This window comes from Castor canadensis, chromosome X (assembly GCF_047511655.1).
Source record: "Castor canadensis chromosome X, mCasCan1.hap1v2, whole genome shotgun sequence".
In the NCBI taxonomy this organism is placed as follows: Eukaryota; Metazoa; Chordata; class Mammalia; order Rodentia; family Castoridae; genus Castor; species Castor canadensis.
In genome coordinates, this window is record NC_133405.1 from 126,622,823 (window position 1) to 126,645,967 (window position 23,145).

The 23,145-nt window shown below is 36.5% G+C and overlaps 2 protein-coding genes across 12 annotated transcripts in view; both read right to left on the bottom strand.

Annotated features, from left to right (window-relative positions):
* The window catches only part of LOC109684825 (serine/threonine-protein phosphatase with EF-hands 1), a 332,462-nt gene that overhangs the window by 266,223 nt on the left and 43,094 nt on the right, over window positions 1-23,145 (bottom strand). The window lies entirely within an intron of this gene.
* LOC109674958 (serine/threonine-protein phosphatase with EF-hands 1-like) overlaps window positions 7,484-23,145 on the bottom strand; it is a 120,953-nt gene continuing 105,291 nt past the window's right edge. For all 8 annotated transcript variants that reach the window (XM_074064226.1, XM_074064224.1, XM_074064227.1 and 5 more), the window contains 3 exons: window positions 19,736-19,899; window positions 18,620-18,704; window positions 7,484-12,388 (listed from right to left, as the gene is read on the bottom strand). In XM_074064226.1, coding sequence (XP_073920327.1) covers window positions 12,147-12,388; window positions 18,620-18,704; window positions 19,736-19,899 — 491 coding nt within the window. In that variant the 3' untranslated portion in view covers window positions 7,484-12,146. The remainder of the gene's footprint in view (window positions 12,389-18,619; window positions 18,705-19,735; window positions 19,900-23,145) is intronic.

The following is a 23,145-nucleotide window of genomic DNA, read 5'->3' on the forward strand; positions in this document are numbered from 1 at the left end:
GAAGAAATTCAAATGGCCAGAAAACACATGAAAAAATGCTCACCATCTCTAGCAATAAAGGAAATGCAAATTAAAACCACGCCAAGATTCCACCTCACCCGTTAGAATAGCCATCATCAGCAACACCACCAACAACAGGTGTTGGCGAGGATGCGGGGAAAAAGGAACCCTCTTACACTGTTGGTGGGAATGTAGACTAGTACAACCACTCTGGAAAAAAATCTGGAGGCTACTTAAAAAGCTAGACATGGATCTACCATTTGATCCAGTAATACCACTCTTGGGGATATACCCAAAAGACTGTGACACAGGTTACTCCAGAGGCACCTGCACACCCATGTTTATTGTGGCACTATTCATAATACCCAAGTTATGGAAACAAGCCAAGATGCCCCACCACTGACGAATGGATTAAGAAAATGTGGTATCTATACACAATGGAATTTTATGCAGCCATGAAGAAGAACGAAATGTTATCATTCGCTGGTAAATGGATGGAATTGGAGAACATCATTCTGAGTGAGGTTAGCCTGGCCCAAAAGACCAAAAATCGTATGTTCTCCCTCATATGTGGACATTAGATCAAGGGCAAACACAACAAGGGGATTGGACTATGAGCACATGATAAAAGCGAGAGCACACAAGGGAGGGGTGAGGATAGGTAAGACACCTAAAAAACTAGCTAGCATTTGTTGCCCTTAACGCAGAGAAACTAAAGCAGATACCTTAAAGCAACTGAGGCCAATAGGAAAAGGGGAACAGGTACTAGAGAAAAGGTTAGATCAAAAAAAATTAACCTAGAGGGTAACACCCACGCACAGGAAATCAATGTGAGTCAATGCCCTGTATAGCTATCCTTATCTGAACCAGCAAAACCCCTTGTTCCTTCCTATTATTGCTTATACTCTCTCTACAACAAAATTAGAAATAAGGGCAAAATAGTTTCTGCCGGGTATTGAGGGGGTGGGGGGGGAGAGGGAGGGGGTGGAGTGGGTGGTAAGGGAGGGGGTGGGGGCAGGGGGGAGAAATGACCCAAGCCTTGTATGCACATATGAATAATAAAACAAACAAACAAAAAAGGGCTGGTAGAGCAGCTCAATGTGTAGGCCCTGAGTTCCAGCCCCATTACCACAAAAAAGCAACCATTCTTAAAAAAAATTTAAGTAGAATAGAACTAGATGAAAATATACAAATGTGTTAATTTTTTAAATTAAATATTTTAAATGTCAAAACACTTAAAATATTTAATTAAAATCAATAGATTCTTAATGTATACCACCATCACCATTATTTAACATTACTAAGGCAGTGGATCTTAACACTGATGTGTGGGGAACAGATTATGAGAAGCCTATGAGAACTTGACATAAGCATAGCTATGCCCAATAATCTGCAGGCTGAGTTGGCATGGCCCTAGCCACAGAAGGGGGCAATGGCAAAATGCAGCACAGCTGTTTTTCCTAAGATGTTTACTTCCAGAGAGTAGCAATGTCACTACCCCACACTGCCCCAGAACTGTTGCTATGCCTCATTTGCCACAGTATATAATAAACTCACTGGAGGTGTTGGGAAGTTGTGTGTCTCCATCCCAGCTTTACGCACTGAGAACTCTATATATAGGCTTTAAGAAAGCTATGCTAAACAAAATATTGGACAGTGTGAGTCTAAGGACCAAGACTTTAAGAGTTACACTAATGCAGTTTTTAGATTTGTACAGGAACTCAAAAAGAAGTAAAGGAATAGGAAAGAATAGAAAAGAAGTAAATGCTGGTTGTTGTGTGTCTCCATCAGAGCACCCAGACCACCTGACCCCAGCCTTCTGCATTTTTGTCTTCTATCTTTTGTCCTTTCTGCATCACATGTTGCCCCCAGTTAGGTTTGTAGGACAAGTTCGCACAGGTTGCAAGACTGATGCTCATTAGAATCATCTGGAAAGCTTTTTTAAATATATCTACCAATTATATATCAAGCCTAGGAGCCTGCCATTGGATTTTTTTTTTTAATTCCTGGCTGATTCTAATGTGCAGCCTGAGGTGAGTACCATGGCTTTTTAATTTTTATTTTGGTGGGATTGGGGTTTGAACGCAGGTCTTCACACTTGCAAAGCAGGTGCTCTACCACTTGAGTCACACCTCCAGTCTATTTTGCTCTGGTTATTTTGGAGGCAGGGGATCTCATGAACTTTTTGCCCAGGCTGGCCTCAAACCTTGCTCCTCCTGATCTCAGCCTCCCAAGTACCTAGGATTATAGGTGTAAGCCACAAGCACCTACCCCATGGTCTTTTGAAGACTTCAGCAAATACAATGTAAAAAGAAAACAGCAAGCATCATCATTGGGAAACAACTAGAGTTGTTACATAAAATACAGAACATCTAGTTAAATCTGAATCTCAAATGAACAGTGAATATTTTCTAGCATAAGTATATCCCAGATATAGAATGGGACATACTTTTGCTAGGTGTGGTAGCACACACCAGCCTGGGCTACATAGTGAGACCCTTTCTCACAAAATTGAAAATTTAAAACAAGGAACGGGATATACTTTTATTTTTTAAAACTTTTTATAGTTTATCTGAAATGCATATTTAAGTGGGCATTCTATATTTTTGTTCACTAAATCTGGCAACCCGAAAATAAGAAATATAAATTAACTGTGATGATGTTACAAATGTCTACCTTGAAAATCTCTCCTTGAGATCTTAGAATTAATAGCAGTATTTGGTAAGGAGTCTAGATTACAGATTCATTACTATAGTAAATAATATTTTTTACTCTGCCAGTAAGTACTCATAAATGCAAATGGGGGTAAATTTCCCATTTACAATGTGAAAAAAGTATAAAAAATTTAGGAAAAAATTTAATGAGAGATATAAGACCCATACAATGGAAACTATCATATTAAAAAAACAGAAAAAGATTTATCATGAAATGGAACAGTACAAATTATTCTTAGATAGGAATCCTTAACATCATAAAAGTGTGACATTTTCCAAATGTAATACATAAATTTGATTGAATTTCAATTAGAAACTTAACAGGGCTTTTTTGGAGATTTATAAAATTAAATTTACTATAGGAAAATAAATGTCTGGAAATAAATAAGTAAACTGGTGGTGAAAAGAACAGTGGAGTGAGAACAGCCTTACCAGAGATGAGGGAATAGTATAAAGCCACTAAAATCAACTAAGTATAACATTAGTACAAAAATAGACAAAAATTAATGAATGCATCTAGAAAATCTAGAATTAAATACTGGTATATTAGAGAAATTAGTTTATGACAAGTGTGATCATTTAGTTCCGGAGGAAAAGCATGGACTATTCAATAAGTGAGGTTGGCATGATAGGGTATCCATGTGGAATAATATAAATAATATTGTTTTATATAAATAATATAAAAATCAAATGGGGGTGTAGCTCACTGATAGAGCACTTGCCTGCCATATTGCAAAAAGGAGGGAAAGTCATAAAAATAAACCACACATTATACAATATAAAAATAAATTCTTAGATGTAAAGGTTAAATGCAAAAATAAAAATCTTGCAAGAAAATTCAAGAGAGCAAATCTTGAAAGCCCATCTGCAAGACCAGAACTAATAAAAGAAAAGAAATATGTGTATACTATTTAAAATATAAAACTTCTATATGGCAAAAGGTAGCATGAACAAAGTCAAAGTTAATAGACAACTAATAGATGTGGAAATAATTTGTAATGTAAATATTAAGGGTTAAGTTCTTTTAAAATATTTTAAATTTAAAATTTTTTATCTATTAGCATATTATAGTTGTACCAGGGGTACATTGTGACATTTACAAAAGTACTTATAATATATCTGAGTTAGATTCATTCCCCTCCATCTTTCTCCTTTAATCCTCTTCTGCCCCATTCTTAGAACAGTTTCAGTAGGTCTTGTTCCATTTTCATACATGAATACATAGTACTTCCATCATATTCATCCTCCTTTACCATTCCCTTATGTCTTTCCCCCTTCCCACTGGTACCAACCACTGGACAAGACTTGTTTTACCTTCTGTTCTTCATTTTTTTTAAAAGACTTTTTTGTTTATGATTGTTATATAGGGAGTTTCATTGGGACATTCCTTATATGTATTATACCCCAAATTGGTTCATCCCCTCCATTATTCTCCTTTGTACCTTAGTCCTCTTCTTTTGGAGACAGGTTTGAATGTTCCATATTCAGACTTGTATAGAAGTCCATTAACCATATTTACCTTCTTTACTTTCTTCATTTAACCTCCACCATTAGTGTTCTCCCCTCAGCATGACCTGTTTTACATTCTTATCCTTTATTGTTTAGGTCTCTGTTTTAAGTTTTTAAAATTTTCTTCTTCTCTCTCCTCCTCTCTTCCTCTCCTCCTTTCTCTCCTCCTCCCCTCCCCACCATGCCCAGCTAGAGTTAACTTCTACAGTATACAGAAGTGTTACAAATTGAGAGAAAAAATGGCTCAAAAGAAAAAATAAGAATGGCCAATCCACAGAATGGCACATCCAAATACATGAAGACACTCAAATTCTATCATAGTCAAGGGCTATATGATAAATCATCTTACACGCATCAGATTCACAAAATGTAGAAAGAACTATAATAGCTACTGCTAGTAGAAATGAAGGTAAGGGATTTTCACCCATTGCTGATGGTAATTCATGGTTTATTTTTATGACTTTCCCTTTTTTTGTTCTGTTTTCCAGTATTGAGGATTGAACCCAGGGCCTTGCACAAGGTTTTGAGTGGAATATAATCAAGCAATAGTTTCATTTTTATTTTTAAAATTCTTTTTATTAGCATATGCTACTTGTACAAAGGGTTTCATTGTGATACTCCCACACATCCATACAATATATCTCTATCAAATTCACTACCTCTACCACTCCCCCATCTTTCCTCCCTTCTCCCCCTTCTTGAAACAGTTTCAACCAGTTTCATGGTCCTATTTTCATCCATTGGTATAAAGTACTTTGACCATATTCCCGCCCCCTCCTGCTGGTACCCACCCTCAAACAGGACTTGTTTTACCTTCCTGTTATTCACTTTTAAAGACTAGATTCCACAAGTGAGAGAGAACATGTGATATTTGTCTTTCTCAGTCTGGCTTATTTTGCTTCATATAATTGCTAGTTCCATTCATTTTCCTACAGACAACATAATTTTATTTTTTCCTTATGGCCAATAATACTCCATTCTGTATACATACCACATTTTCCTTATCCATTCATTGGTCAATGGACACCTAGGCTGATTCCATAGTTTGGCTATTGTGAATAGTGCTGCCATAAACATGGGTATGCAGGTATCTCTATTGTATGTTGACTTACATTCCTTCAGATCTATGCTAAGGACTGGTATAGGAAGATCATATGGTAGTTCTATCTTTAGTGTTGTTAAGGAACCTCCTTACAGATTTCCTTACAGTAGTGGCTGCACTATTTTATATTCCCACCAACAGTGTATAAGAGCTCCTTAACCCCCATCTTCACCAGTATTTGTTGTTGTTTAGTTTCTTGAATAGCCATTCTGACTAGGGTGAGATAGAATCTCAATGATGTTTTGATTTGCATTTCCTTATGGCTAAGGATATAGGACATTTCTTCATGTGTTTATTAGTCATTTGTACTTCTTTTGAGAACTGTATGTGCAATTCATTTGCCAATTTATTAATTTGATTATTTGGTGTTTAATTTTTGAGCTCTTTATACATTCTGAATATTATTCCTTTATCCAACCAGCAAAGATTTTCTTTCATTCTGTAGGTTTTCTTTTGATTCTTATAATTGTTTCCTTTGCTGTGCTTTTTAGTTTGATGCAATTCTGTTTTTCAATTCTTGTTATTTTCTGAGCAACTGGGGTTCTATTCAGAAAAGCATTACCTATGTATACATAGCCTCAAGGGTTTTCTTTATGTTTTCCTCTAGGAGTTTCAAAGTTTCTGGTTATATATTAAGATATTTGATCCATTTGGAATTGATTTTTGTATAGGGTGAGAGATAGAGGTCTAGTTTCAGTCCTCTACATGTGGATATACAGTTTTCCCAACACCATTTGGTGAAGACACAATCTTTTCCTAATTTAGAGTTTTGGTACCTTTGTCAGATATCAGATGCCTATATTTCTGGATTTTCTATTCTATTGCATTGATCTACCTGTTTTTTGTGCCAACACCATGCTTGTTTTGTTACTATGGCTCTGTAGTATAATTTGAAGTCAAATATTGTGATACCTCCAGCATTGTTTTGTGCTCTAGATTGCTTTTGTTATTCAGTATTTTATGATTCCAGATGAATTTTGGGATTGAGTTTTCTATTTTTATGAAGAATGGTATTAGAATTTTGATGGGAATTTGTAGGTTGCTTTCAGTAGTATAGCCATTTTCACAATATTAATTCTACTGATCCATGAACATGGAGGTCTTTCCATTTTCTAGTGTCTTCTTCAATTTCTTTCTTCAGAGTTTTATAGTTTTCATTGTAGAGATCTTTCACCTCCTTAGTTAGATTTATCCTCCTGGGTATTTAAATTTTTGAGGCTATTGTGAATGGTTCTTCCTGATTTCTTTCTCAGTCTGTTCAATATTGGTACATAAAAAGTTGCTAATCTTTAATGTTGATTTTGTAATCTGACACTTTGCTATAATGGTTTAGTAGATCTAAGAGAGAGATCCAGTAGAGTCTTTAGGGTCTTTTAAGTACATGATCATATCATCTGAAAAAAGATAATGTGACTTATTCCTTTCTTATTTGTATAACTTTTATATATTTCTCTTGCTTTATTTCTCTGGCTAGGCATTCTAGTATTATACTAAATAAGAGTGGAAAGTAGACACCCTTATGTCGTTCCTGACTTTAGATGATGTTCACATTTAGGATGATGTTTGGCTATAGGTTTCTTAGTTTCTCCATTATTGGGGAAAGAAAAGGTGAAACAAAAAAAATGTAGCCTTCGAAAAAATGTATAATATGATCCCAGTTACATAAAAATCATTCAAAAAATACAGAAATAAGTCCGACCAATGTTTAAAAATTGAGGCACAGTAAATGACATATGTTCTATAGCTCAAGCACATTGCATGTTATGAATATTCAATCATTGTCTTGATAAAATATGAAGCCTAAAGATTACTAATAAACAGCAAAGAATACAAAAAGTCTATTTGCCTCTGCTAGGAATGTGGTAGACATAAACATCCTGAAAATCCTTTTGCTATAATCACCTAGAAATACTGGGTAAAATGTAACATAATTATCTTAAATATACACCTAGTCCCACAAATAACAAAAGCAACCCCCCAGGTATCAGAAACAAAGAGGGAAGTGAAAAAACAGAAGAGTGAGTGCTTGAGATACTGGGGGGTATTTGTCTCCAGAACCTAGAGGTTTGGGATTTAGTGTACCACACAAGCACAAGAAATTAGGCTGTGGGCTTTGGGAGGTAGAGAATGAAACAGAGAACTTCACATAAAGCCAAGATCCTCAAAGAACTATTTCATTTATGAAAGAATTTAAAAACAAGAGAGACCACGGGACACAGGGGTTTGGGTGGGAAAATAATAAAAGGTCTCTGAAAATTTAAAACCACAGGACCACAATTCACATTGCTTTCATTGTACCCACAGAGTTCAGAAACCAAACACTAAAAAGTTATATAACAATGATTCCTCAAGCAGTGAGACTCCTAGGGAACAAGGCAGAAGCAAACAAAGATGTGGAAGAGAAGCTCCCATATCCCAAATATCATAAAATGCTCACATGAAAAAATAGAAGCACTTCTAATGATGAGTTCATGACAAAAGTTTACAAAGCTTGTACGTGAACAATCCAACCTGATTAAGTGTCCATACATACCACTTAAAAAAGCACAAATCAGTAGCAAATGTGAAAAGGTGTGGAAAACATGGCAATAAATATATTTCTAGAAGGATACTTGTAAACAATCTGAGAATTTAAACAAACAAGAGTGTCACTTGGTTTGACATCAACTGGGAACATGTGGATTCAAATTTTTCACCATTTTGCACATGACCTCTGTATACATTGACTGTGGATTACAAATACATTTTAATGAGCAACAAATTAGCAGCACGGGATCTGCAAATAATGGAGATTGACTAGAGACAGCTAAATGCACATGAACTGATGGATGGAAAAATGTGATACATACAATGGGATACTAACTTTGAATACATCCTACAGCATGAATCAACCTCAAAAATATTAAGCTCTGTGAAAGAAGACAAAGAGGTCACATACTGAACAATTCACTTTATATAAAACATCCAGAAAGGCAAATCCATGGACAGAAAGTAGGCTCATGGTTGCCTGGCAAGTGGATGGGGTAGGAAACAGGTGGGAGAGATATGGGGATTGACTGTAAATGTGCATGAGGGATCATGCTGACATGATTAAAGTGTTCTAAAGTTCATTCATGCTCACAGTTGCACAGTTTGGTAAATATACTAAAACAATGAATTGTACACTTCAACAGGGTGAATTGTATGATCCAAAATACGCCTCAATAAAATTATTTTGACAGAGAAAGAGAAAGCGGGCAGCAAACACTTAATTTTCATAAGAGAATTTGAAAAATCAGCTGAAACATATAACATGTCTGGCTTCTGGTTTCCAGGTCACCTCTGTTTCTATTCTTTTTTCCCACAATTTCATTCTTCTTTTTTAAGATAACAATTTAATGGTTTTCATTATTACATTTTTCCATATGTATATAATGTACTTTCATCATTTTTGTTGCCGTGCTGGGGACTGAACCATCCATCAAACCCAGGACCTTGTACATACTAAGCAAGTGCTGTACCACTGAGCCACATTCACAGACCCAAAGATCTTTGGAGCCTTTTCTATCTCCCATGCTACCATACACTACAGTTTTGAAAATTGTTTCAAAGCCACATAACACTTCTGTAGCCTGTGGGAGTAGTTTCCTAGCTAATTTTCACCCTCTGCTGTTTCCTCACTGCTTTTCCAACCTCTGCCCTAATGCCTTGTCACAAAGCCAATGACACATATTTCAGTTTTTGTTAGGACAGCACTCTACTTGTAGATATCAATTACCTTTTTATTTAGCTCTTGACACATTATAAACCACCCTAAAATTTCCTATCTTAAAAACAACACTTATTTAGACATAAGTTGGTATATCAGCAGTTTGGCCTTAGGTTCAGCTGAGCAGTTCTTCTGGCCTGGATTGGGTTCAGGTCAGCTCAGCTGAATTCACTCAGGTATCTTCAGATGGCTGGTGGGTCAGCTGGGTCTGGCTACTTTATGCTAAATTCCTGCAGAAGCCTAAGTTTTAGTTGAAAATGCTCTTAAAATATAAAAGCCATTGGGCAGTTATTTTTATGCTTGACTTTAAATCTACCATATTAGTATTTGACTTGTCTCTTTATTGCTTCCTTTTATTGACTTATTTTAAAAATTATTATTCCATTTTCCCTCTATAAATTGATATGCCTTTGCTATTTCTTTATTTCCGTTATTCTGGAGGTTGTACTCTGCATTTCTTAATTATCCCAATCTAATGTTCATTGTTGCTTTAACTGTTTCTGGACAAAGAAAAGATTTTAGAACACTTGGACTCCATTTACTCTCTATTTATGTATCATTGTTATCACTTCGTCTTTGTTTGTTTTCACTCTTATTGGCAAATGGAGGGAGGTGGTGGTGGTAAGTTCCAAGGATTCAGTAGTGCCTTACAAGGTGACTGCCTCAGGGGAGGCCATTACAGGTCCTTCAGGAAAAGGGGAGAGCAATTCCTCAGGCAGAGATAGAAGCACTGCTTGTCTTACAAAAGATGTGAATCAGAGCCTGTCCATGGGTCCTCATTCTAATTTTCACAATGCCATTTCTTCCCAATGACCCCTCACTTCAACAAAAGAAATTTAGTCTTTTATTCTGATGCTAAAACAGAAAACCACAGACCGAGTAATTAATAATCAATAGAAGTATATTTGGCTTACGGTTCCAGAGGGTGGTAAATCCAATAACATGATACTGGCATCTGGCGAGGGCCTTTGTGTTGCATCAAAACATGGCAGAGGGCAAGCAAGCTCATGTGAGACAGAGAGAAGGAAAATTGGGTCAAACTCATTTTTTTTTATCAGGAACCATGATAATGGCACTAATTCATTCATTAGGTCAAAGCCTTCATCTCCTAATCACCTCTTAAGGGTCCCACCTCTTAACACTGTTACAATGGCAATTAGATGTCAACAGATATTTGGACTGGACAATCAAGTCATAGCAGAGACCCTGTGAGGTCAGGAATTTATTATATGTTGTCACTCAATTGTTCCCAGAATTAGATTCTGAGTTTCAGAAATCTCAACCCCATGGCTATATGAGACAAGGTTTTTCCCCCACTCAGGGTAGTCACAGAAACTTTCAGGTCCTTTACGAATGCCTTGAGAATTTAAAGCACTGTGTTGATCATTTTCTTCAAGTTTTTCAGCAACAACCAACCAACCCTAACTAAATGTATTTTGACTAAAATGTTCTAAAATAGCAAATATTTGGTCTCTTAGTCCTGCTTTTTGGGTTCTTAATAAATGGTGATAATCTGACTATCTATTTTGCTACTTCATGCCATGGATTCCAAGCATCTTCTTTAGTACTGGAAAGTGCTTTTAAATCTAATTGAATTTCAGAACTAACTCCAGAAAATCCAGGACCAACTCAGAACACTCATGCTTAAAACTTTCTTTTTCTGGATCTACTCTCAGAATTAAATTCTGTATCAGTGTTCAACCAGAGACAGACCAGTAGGAAACATATAGTTATGTGCCACATAAGTACATTTTGGTCAATGACAGACTGCATGTATGATATTGGTCTCATGAGATTATACTGCCCAGTGACATATAGCTGTTTTAGTCTTAAAAACACTCTATGATGTTCACACAGTGATGAAATTAACTAATGATGCATTTCTCAGAATGTATCCCTGTCATTGTGGACACATGACTTTGTATATGTATATACTGATTCTGTTTATGTATACATAGAATCAGTAGAAGTGACTTCTACAAATGTGGGAGCTGGTTAAGCTTTCTCTGTAAGGCTGTGGTATCTATGTCTGGTGCAGGAGCTTGACGTTCACAGTCAGGAAGATCAGAAGCCAGCTGAACCCTCCCCCCAAAACACACACACACTGGCACCCCACAAGAAGGAACTGGAGCTTATGTCCATTCTTACTGCCTCTGACCTTGGTAATGAGGGTTTCTTGCAGGATACAGGGCACTGCATCTTGGGGTTAAGCACACAAACACAGTGCAGAAATCAGTGAAGGTGACAAAAAATCCAGCAGAAGGTAGAGCATACCAACAAGGTGAATCTCTGTATCAGCATGGTTGACCTACAAAATGGCTAATGCTTCCCTTTTGCAACCAGATCTCAAAAATTTCCCTTGTGGCCCTCCCTAATCAGAAATAGCAAGAAAGGGAATTCTGAGAAAGGATGTTCACCCTAGCCACATTGACCCATTACAAAGCCATCATGTTCTTCAATGGCTGTATGTTTCTACAGACTCTCCTTTTGTTCTTGAGTGAACTTTAGTAAATTATGTCTCTCTTAAGGAAATAGTCTATTCACCTAAACTTAAAAATTATTAATTTTACATCTCCAACAGAAATGAAAATAATTTTCATAATCTGATATGGTCCCCATCCCTAATGGGTGCTTTCCCCATGATTAAGAATCATTCACTTATGGAATCTCAGAAAAAGATTACAGTTTAAAGCTGGAAACAGTTTATTCCATTAATAGTTTGGTATTCCCCCTCCCATTCTTCGGTCATTCACAAATGTTGCACTTAATGTTGTCTCTGGTGCCCTGTGAGTTCCTTTCAGTATGATTCCAAATTGCTCTGGTCTCCAGGTGAGTTAGCATCCAAGAGACCCATACTAGGCTCAAACTCAATTCCTCACTGGCAATGTGTGGGTCCTAACACTGGAGGTAAATCCTATCAGCGGATATTTAACCTTTTCTTTACAATAATAGTTTGCTAAGGACTTCAAACACTCATTCTGTGCATGTGTTTGTGTCATGAACTGGAGTCTCCTTTTCTCTATTACTATGATTTCAAGTACCCTGGAAAACACTGAAATTTGGGTTCAGCTGTTTAAAAAGAGGTTGAGGGTGGTCTTCGATCATCATTAGCAATGTTGGTGTTTGATTTGTTCAAGTTATCATATTTATGCACTACATAGAAAGCCTTTAAAAACTCATTAAAGTCAATGCTTCCATCTTTGTTTAAGTCCATTATGTTGGCGAGCTCATCAACTTGCAAATCATCAATACAAACATTGTAGTGAGCACTGAAAAGTTTCCACATGGTCCGAAATTCTTCCATGGAGATCAGGCCTAAAGAATATAGGAGAAGGTGGTGAGTGTTCAAGACCTACTTAAGGGAAGGGTGAGGAAGTCACAGTGAATCATCCCAACTAGAAGCTCACTAATATGCCTGAACATCAAAACACTGAAGGAAACAGAAGAGTAAGATCCTAATTGTAAGAAATGATATATCACTTTTAACTACAAAATGTAGTACAGAAATTATAAGAACTAAACTCTAAGAGTGAGGGACATGGCAGGATGGCAGAGAGGAAAGCAGCATCAAAGCAGAGAGAGAAGGTACTCTAGGAATAAATAAAAGGATTTCAAACAATGCTGTTGCCCTTTTATAGGTAATTATTTACTTTCATACATTAATTATTGCCTTTTTGATCATCATATATCTCTGCGGTAGGAAAGTAGCTGATTTTGCATGTGTGTGTATCCACACAGTGCTGGGAAGGGAAGCCAGGGCCTCATGCATATTAGGCAAGCCCTCTACCAGTGAGCTATATTCCCAGCCCTGATATTTTTAATGTTTGGAAATAAGTAATTGTGCATCAAGTCTTAACAGAAAATGAGTTTTCATAGTTCTCGGTCCTCCAAACAGAATTGAAACCCTCATAATGACTTTTTAATTTCAGGAGTAACAAGATACTAAAATAGAAAGTGAACTATGATTTCATCTCTGAAAAGATAATTATCAGACAATAGGCACCTCTCAATATTAACACTGAATGTAAATGGCCTCAATGCCCCAATTAAAAGACACAGAAAGCAAACTGAGTTAAAAAGCAAGACCCAACCATGTGTTGCTTACAAGAGACTCATCTCACAGAAGGAAATAAACACTGGCTTAGAGTCAAAGGGTAGAAAAAGGTTTTCTAAGCAAATGGATCCCATAAACAGGCTGGAGTAGCTGTATTCATATCTGGCAAAGTAGACTTCAGACTAAAATCAATCAGAAGAGACAATAAAGGTCACTCATTAATTAAAGGAGAAATTCATCAAGAGGAAATATCAATCCTTAACACATATGCACCAAACACAGGGGCACCCATCTACATTTAAAAAACTCTAATGGACCTAAGAGCATAGATAGACCCTAACACAGTGATAGTGGGAGACCTGAATACCCCACTGTCACCAATACATAGGTCATCCAGGCAAAAGATCAACAAAGAAACTTCAGAGCTACTCCACACATTAAACCAAATAGACATGGTTGATATCTACAGAGTATTTCACTCAACAACACATTCTTTTTTGCAGCTCATGAAACTTTCTCCAAAATAGATCATATTTTAGGATATAAAGCAAGTCTCAACAAATTCAAGAAAATTGAAATAACCCCCTACATCAGATCACAATGTAATAAAACTAGACCTCAGCAACAAAAGAACCCACAGAAAATACTCAAACACACAGAGACTGAACTACACACTGCTGAAAGACCAGTGTATAACCAAAGAAATAAAGGAAGAAATCAGAAAGTTCCTAATACAATGAAAATGAAAAAAACAACCTACCAGAATCTATGGGACACAGCAAAGGCTGTGCTAAGGAGAAAGTTCATAGCAATAGTGCCTACATTAAAAAAACAGAGACCTCTCAAATAAACAACCTAATGATGCACCATAAGCTCCTAGAAAAACAAGAACAAACCGAACCCCAAACTAGCAGATGGAGAGAAATAATAAAGATCAGGATGAACTCTGGAAAAAAATTTGGAGGCTACTTAAAAAGCTAAACATTGATCTACCATTTGATCCAGCAATACCACTGTTGGGGATATACCCCAAAGACTGTGACACAGGTTACTACAGAGGCACCTGCACACCCATGTTTATTGCAGCACTATTCACAATAGCCAAGTTATGGAAACAGCCATGATGCCCCATTACTGACGAATAGATCAAGAAAATGTGGTATCTATACACAATGGAATTTTATGCAACCATGAAGAAGAATGAAATGTTACCATTTGCTGGTAAATGGATGGAATTGGAGAACATCATTCTGAGTGAGGTTAGCCTGGCCCAAAAGACCAAAAATCGTATGTTCTCCCTCATATGTGGACATTAGATCAAGGGCAAACACAACAAGGGGATTGAATTTTGATCACAAGATAAAAGCGAGAGCACACAAGGGAAGGGTGAGGATAGGTAAGACACCTAAAAAATTAGCTAGCATTTGTTGCCCTCAACGAAGAGAAACTAAAGCAGATACCTTAAAAGCAACTGAGGCCAATAGGAGAAGGGGACCAAAAACTAGAGAAGGTTAGATCAAAAAGAATTAACCTAGAAGGTAACACACATGCACAGGAAATTAATGTGAGTCAATGCCCTGTATAGCTATCCTTATCTCAACCAGCAAAAACACTTGTTCCTTCCTATTATTGCTTATACTTTCTCTTCAACAACATTAGAGATAAGGGCAAAATAGTTTCTGCCAGGTATCAAGGGGGTGGGGGGGAGAGGGAGGGGGTGGAGTGGGTGGTAAGGGAGGGGGTGGGGGCAGGGAGGAGAAATGACCCAAGCATTGTATGCACATATGAATAAAAAAATAAACAAACAAAAAAAAGAAACCAAAAACATGTAACTGATAGAAAACGAGTTAAAAATTACATGCAAAATAAACGTCTCCTGGTTAAAAAAAAAAAAAAGGATCAGGGTGAGATCAATGAGATTGAGACCAAAAAAAAAAAAAAAAAAAAGAAAACTATAAAAAGAATCAATGAAACAAAAAGTTGGTTCTTTGAAAAGATTAATAAAATCGACAAACCCTTAGCCAACATGACAAAAAGGAAGAGGGAAAAGATTTGAATTAATAAAATCAGAGATGAAAGAGGGGACATAACCACAAACACTAACAAAATTCAGAGAATCATTAGACAGTACTTTGAAAACTTATATTCAAGTAAGCTGGAAAACCTAGATGAAATGAATAAATTCCTAGATGCATATAACCAACCAAAATTGAACCAAGAAGATATTAAACACTTAAATAGTCCTATTACATGCAATGAAATTGAAGCAGTAATAAAGAGCCTCCCTACAAAGAAGAGCCCAGGACCTGATGGATTCATGGCCAAATCTTACCAAACCTTTAAAGAAGAACTAACACCAACACTTCTGAAACTTTTCCAGGAAATAGAAAGAACACTACCGAACTTAGTCTATAATGCCAGCATTACACTCATTCCAAAACCCAATAAAGACACAACCAGAAAAGAGTCTTATAGACCAATATTTTTAATTTATATAGATGCAAAGATTCTCAACAAAATAGTGGCAAACAGAATTCAACAACATATTAAAAAGATCATAAACCAAGTTGGTTCAACATATGCAAATCCATAAACATAATACAGCATATAAACAGAAGCAAGGACAAAAACCACATGATCCTCTCAATAGACGCAGAAAAAGCCTTTGGCAAAATCCAACACTCTTTCATGATAAAAGCTCTGAAGAAACTAGGAATAGAAGGAATGTTCCTCAGCATAGGCTATATATGACAAACCTAGAGCCAACATCATACTAAATGGAGAACAATTGAAACTGTTCCCCTTAAAGTCAGGAATGAGACAGGCTGTCCTTTTTCTCCACTCCTATTCGATATAGCTTTGGAACTCCTACCCAGAGCAATAAGTTAGAGCAAGAAATAAATGGGATTCAAATAGGGAAGGAAGAAGGCAAACTATCCCTATTTGCAGATGACATGATCCTATATCTAAGAGACCCTAAAAATTCTACCAAAAAACTATTTGTAAACTCTTTCAGAAAAGTAGCAGGATACAAAATAAACATACAGAAATCAGTAGCCTTCCTATATACCAATAACAAAAAGTCTGAGAAAGAAATCAGGGGGCAATAATCCCATTTACAATAGCCTCAAAAACAATAAAGTACCTTGGAATAAATTTAACAAAAGAATCCAAAGACCTTTTTAATGAAAACCATAAACCACCGAAGAGAGAAATCAAAGAATACTCAGAAGATGGAAAGACTTTCCATGCTCATGGATTGGTAGAATTAACATTGTGAAAATGGCCATATTACCAAAAGCAATCTACATGTTCAACACAATCCGTATCAAAATTCCAATGACATTCTGCACAGAAATAGAAAAACCAATCTTGAAATACATATGGAAACACAAAAGACCTCGAATTGTCAAAGCAATTCTGAGCCAAAAGTCCAATGCTGAAGGCATTAGAGTACCCGATTTCAAACTATACTACAGAGCCATAACAATAAAAAACAGTAAGGTATTGGCACAAAAACAGACAGGAAGACCAATGGATTAGAATAGAAGATCCAGCCATAAACGCATGCATCTATAGCCAACTGATCTTTAACAAAGGTAAAACTCATGATGGAGAAAAGACAGTGTCTTCAACAAATGCTGTTTGGAAAACTGGATAACCACATGTAGAAGACTGAAAGTAGATCCCTGTCTTTCACCCTGTACCAAAATCAACTCAAAGAGGATAAAAGACCTTAATATAAGGCCTGAAACTGAAACATTCCAGGAAGCAGTAGGAAATACATTGGAACAGATAGGTATTGGGAATGACTTCCTAAACTGAACTCAAAAGGCTCAGCATCTAAGAGAAATAATTAACAAATGGGACTGCATCAAGCTAAAAAGCTTCTGCATAGCAAAGGAAACAGTCACCAAACTCAAGAGACGGCCCACAGAATGGGAGAAGATCTTTGCCAGGTACTCATCCAATAAGGGACTAATATCCATAATCTACAGGGAACTCAAAAAACTCAGACCAAAAGAATCAAACCCCAATGAAGAAATGGGCACATGAGTTAAAGAGGGAATTCTCAAAGGAAGAGGTACAAATGGCCAGTAAACACATGAAGAAGTGTTCAACTTCCCTGGTTATAAAAGAGATGCAAATCAAAACAACAGTTAGATTTCATCCCACCCCAGTTAGAATGGTCACAATCAATAGCAACAACAATAAATGTTAGTGGCAAGGATGTGGCAAAACAGGAACCCTTATACACTGCTGGTGGGAATGCAAATTAATACATCCACTATGGAAAGAGCATGGAGATTCCTCAAAACTAAACATAGAACTGCCACATGATCCAGTGATACCGTGCTCCTGGGCTTCTACCCAAAGGAACACAAGACAGGATACAACAGAGACACCTGTACACTGATGTTCATCACAGCACTATTCATGATAGCCAAGTTTTGGAAACAACCCAGGTGTCTTACAACTGATAAATGGATCAAGAAAATGTAGTATATATACATAGTGGAGTATTACTTGGAGGACATCATGTTAAGTGAAGTTAGCCAGGATCAGAAACACAAAAGATGCATGTTTTCTCTCATACGTGGAAGACAGATCCAAAGATAAACATATACACAAAACAAGCGTGATCATACACAAACTCAGATGTAGAACATGTCTGTAATAGTGGAACTACTCTATGGAATTCAGGGAAAGAGGGAAAGGAACAGAGAATGATACAGCATCAGTCATATCACATAACATAAGATGTGAAGGTAGAGGATATATGGATATGTACTGAAAGCTGTTGGAAAATGGGGGTGGGAGGCAAAGGGATAAGGGAGAGTAATGTAAGGGATTGAATGGACCAAGATAAAGTATACCCACAGTGGGTGTACAGTGAGACACCCTTTGAACATCAACTTAAATATTAATAACGAAAAATGAAACTATAAAATAGGTACTGTATGTGTGTGTGTGTGGTTACTAATGGGAGGGAGGAGGGTGAATAAAGGAAATTAAAGTGATAGTATATGGTAGATGGACTTCATATACCTATATGAAACAAAACTAAAAAAACTCTTGCAATTGCTTTAATTGGAGCAAGGAGGGGGTTGAGGGGGAGAGACAATGGGGGCAATGTAAATAATATACAATATAAGTCTATTGGACTTGTCACTATGAATCCTCCCCTGTATAATGAATATATCCTAATAAAAATTTATCTAAAAAAGATAATCATCAGATAAATCAGTTTGGTGATTTATTAAATGGTCTATTCCAGTGGGACCAATGGGTACATAGGGTTATGTATAACTCTATGGTCTTGAATATATTTTGGCCCAGGTAAATAACAATAATATTAAACATGTGTTCATTTTTCCCAAGTGTCATCATATTTGGATGAAGAATGAAATAGATGAAAACACAGTTCAATTTCAAAGAAACAAATTACCCTTTGCTTTCTACTACTACTGAACTAATCAAAGGTTATTTACCTGAGTGATCAGAGTCAATGATATTAAACAGGATTTTCAGGTCAGATCGATACCTGTACAGAGTTTCGAGTACAGTAGATTTAACCTAAAATGAAGATTTTCTAAGTGTTAAAACATTTAGAATTAATGACAGCAATGTAACAAACAGAAAACACCCTTACCAATTCTTTGGGGATAGAACCCAGGGTCTTGTGAATATGCTAGACAAGTGCTCTACCACTGAGCGAGCCCACCAATTCCAATCAGGTGATTTAAGTAGAAATTTGAGAAGGCAAGCTTTCCCTTGGCCCTCCCATCTTTATTCACACTACAGGCCTTGTGTTCCTCAGTGAACCAAAGTAAATATGGCAGCAGTAAATAACGACTGCCAACATTTAAAGAAAGCTTTATATGGATCATTTCATTCAGTCCTTTACAGCCCTTAGGAATGGGAACAAAACTATTATGTCCATTTTACAGATTAGAAAACAGATAACACAATTTTCCCAAAGATCCCATAGTTATTAAATGAGATTTGAACCTTAGCTTCCTCAACCAAGGCCTATGATCTGAGTCGCCATGGTAAACTGCCTCTGAAGTGAAGTTGAAGTCTCCTTCCTATGGATACTTTAGTTCCAACCTGCATTTTTATTTCCTTTCCCCGTTATTCTCACCTTCCCTGCTAAGGATTACCCAAGTCCCACTTCAATCAGCTCAATGTTCTAACAAATTGCTGATGAACTTCTCACTAACAAGGTCTGGAATCTGATCACTCTCCCCGGGGTGTTCCCATTCTTTAAGGCACATTTTGGGTCATGTCAGCAAGTCTATACATGGTTAAGGAAACATGTTCAGTATTTTAAAAATGTGTTTTGCATGAAAGAATGAATGCACATCTGACCTCAGGTGGGACAGCACTTGAAATAAGAATCCCATATGTGACATGGGTTTGCTTGCCAGAGCCTTTTCATTTTTCCTTTTGCCTATTGTAAAGAGAATATACAAATTCCCTGAACAGATCATTCCCATCCATTAGGTGATTCTACTCCCAATTTGGCAAAGCACTAAATTATTTAGAGGTTGCTGCAAGGATGTTTTGCTCTAGCCAGATTTTAGCTGGCACTAAGTGTCACTTGCCTTTTTCACAGGTTTTTCAATGTGGATATCCTGGAAGCTGGACATGTAGTCAACATTTCCATCTTCATCTGTGTTTACCAGATGTGAGCTCAGGGATCTCCATGGTAAGTTCAGCCCCAAAGTGCTTTCCATAGAAAAAGCCCACTGGGCCACTGAAATTTTTCCTAACAACAATGACAATGAGAAAGCCCATATAATTTGTATATAATTTGACCAAAAAATGCAAGTTCCTGGGCAGAGTCATTGGGCAGCTTAGGGTTTTGAAGCCTGGGACCTGCTTTCCTCCATGATCTGTCCTACCAGGTCCCTGAGCTCTGGAGGAATAACTAAAGACAGATTTTAATATTCCCCAGATTCCATCCTTCCTGTCATGTGTAAGAAATCTCATTTTGGCTAGATTTTTTCCCTTGTTTTGATTAACAAAATAATGTATGCTTTTTATAGAAGATGTGGAAACAAAACAATACAAAGGATCAGTAACTTAATTTTAATATTTTAGTATATTATCCATCAATTTTCTCATCTAATTTGCTTTCCCCCCAACACTATATGGAAGTTTTGAAATCCCAACTATTTTTATTTTTTCTAACTAGTAAAGATATGCTCATTTGAATTTTTTTTTGAAGTGGAATCCAGGGCCTCATGCACTATAGGAAAGCATTCTATCACTGGGCTGAATCCCCAGCCATTGCTTTTTTGGGACAGGGGCTTGTCATGTAGCTCAGGCTGGTCTTGAACTTACGATGTAGCTAAGGTTCCCTCAAGCCTGTGATCTTCCTACCTATGCCTTCCAAGTGCTGCAATTACAGGCATGCCCCACCACCCTCACCACTTAAATGACTTTGAATAAACAGGAAATAATGTTGATACTTCCCATCTTTACCTATGCAAACATATTTATACATAAATGTATATATAGTTTCTCTTTGTTAAAATCAAATATACACTGTACTTTAGCATGTTTTATAGACACGTAGTATATATGGTAAAACACACAAAATACTCTATTTTTTACTAGCATTAAATTATGAATAACCAATGTTTTAGTAAGTTTATGATCTATGTTTATCTATGTAGATCTATGTTAATAAACATATAAACATTAATACACTGTTTTAATGGCTATAAACAGTTTCCACCTTTCCTTAGGATCACTCCTACAAGTGAAATTCCAGTATTTTATTATGTACTTTTAAGGTCTTTGATATACAGTTTTTCCTTGATATCTGTGAGTGACTGGATGCAGAAGCCCTCCATGGATACAACAATCTGAGGATTCTCAAGTTCCTTATATAAAAATGACATAGTATTTGCACATAACCTACTTATAGCCTCTGGCACCCTTTAAATCAGCTCTAGATTACTTACTGTTCCTAATACAATGTAAATGCTACATATATAGTTGTTATAGTGTATTGTTTAGGGAATAATGATAAGGAGAACAGTCTGTCCATGTTCAGAGCAGATTCGATTTTTTTCAAGTATTTTTCCAGTTATTTTGTCTTAATGGTGTGTGGAAAGTGCAGTGACACCTACCCTTCTAGTGACTTTCACTGGCACCACAGTGGTGGCTCCATTCTCTCTAGCCTGGCCCACTAGCTGAAGATCAACTTTGACTGGAGGCCCATCAGTGACCTCCTGCCCCATGCAGTGGGCCACAGCCATGCCCTCTCCAATGAGGTCTGAATCTCAGCTTTGTTTGGGAGTAAAGGATTCTCCGAAATTTGTTCCTCCTTGGTGTCTGTCTGTTTCTCTCTTCCTTAGAAATAGTAGCTCCACCCTATACTTACTCTACTTGCTATTCCTTTATCTTTTAAAGATTTCTCTTTTATCACTTTTAATAGTTGATCACTGTTTACTAGTTATTAATTCCTTATTTAAAAAATATTTTTATTAGTATGTGATAGTTATATGGGGTGGGGGGGGTTCATGTGACATTTCCATATATTCATGTATTATGCCCCAATTTGGTTCATCCCCTCCTTTATGCTCCCTCTTTCCCCGCTACTCTCTTAAAATAACTTCAACAGTTTTCAATATTTCATATTTGTACTTGTATTGAAAGTACCTCAACTAAATATTCACCCTCCTTTAACCTCTTCATTTAACCTCCCTCTCCTGCTATTTCCCTCCTCTTAACATATCCTGTTTTATATTCCTGCCCTTCATTGTTTAAGTGTCTGTTCATTGTTCAATGGGATTTTGCCTTGGTATTTTACCTGTATGCATATTATACCTTAATCAGTCAAACCCTTATAATTCTTTGTATTAAATTTCTCTGTTCAAATTACTGATACAGTTTCTATATCCTAAACAGACTGATTAGTACACTACTATATGGAAATGTAATCAATTTCTGTATACTGATCTAGTGTTTGACAATTTGCTAAATTTATTTATTAATTCTAATAGCTTTTCTGTGGATTCCTTTGGATTTCCTATATACTTAATCATATTGTTTATACATAGTAACAGTTCTATATTTTCCTTTTTTAATTCTTATTTCTTTACCTTGACTTAATGTACTTGGAGCATCCCTAGTACCATATTGAACAGTTGTCTTGATAGTGGCATCTGTATTAATTTTCTATTGCTTCTGAAACAAACTACCACAGAGTTAGTTGTTTAAAATAATACAAATGTATTCTCTCATTCTTCTGGGTATTAGATGTCTGAAATCAGTTTCACTGGGCAAAAGTAAAGGTGTGAACAGGTGGGTTCCTGCCAGTAGCCCTGACTGAATGATCTCATTCCTTGCCTTTCCAGCTTCTACCGCCTGTCTGTATTCCTTGGGTTTGTGTCCCATCTTCCATCTTCAAAAGATGTCATTTTGCCATCTGGTCCCATCATATCAACTTCCCCTCCAACTCAGTCTCTTCCTACATCTCCCTTAACAGGACTATTGTGATTACATCAGGCACACTTGCATAATGCAGTATAATCTCCCCAGATCAAGATCCTTAAATTAATCACATCTGCAAATTCCCTTTTGTCATGTAAAGAAACATTCACAGATTATGTTATGATGTGGACACACTGAGGGACAGGGCATTTTTCAGCATATCATGCTTCCTCCTCTCATTCCTTTCCATTATGCACGCTGTTGGTTACAGGCTTTGGCAGATTTCTGAAATTAAGGATGTTCATGTATATTCTTAGTTTTCTAAAACCATGAAACCAGGGTGAAATATATCAAATAATTATTTTATTTTGAGAGAATTATATGGCTTCTTGAATTTTGTTAAAGTGGTGGATTACACTGATTGGTTTTTGAATGTTAAAAAAAACCTAGCATTCCTAGCAAAAATCAAACTTGGTTGTAATATATTAATTTTTGTCTAATATTTCATCTAGAATTTTTGAAAATCTAAATTTATCAGTGAGATAAGCCCTTAAGTCTCCTATTTTCT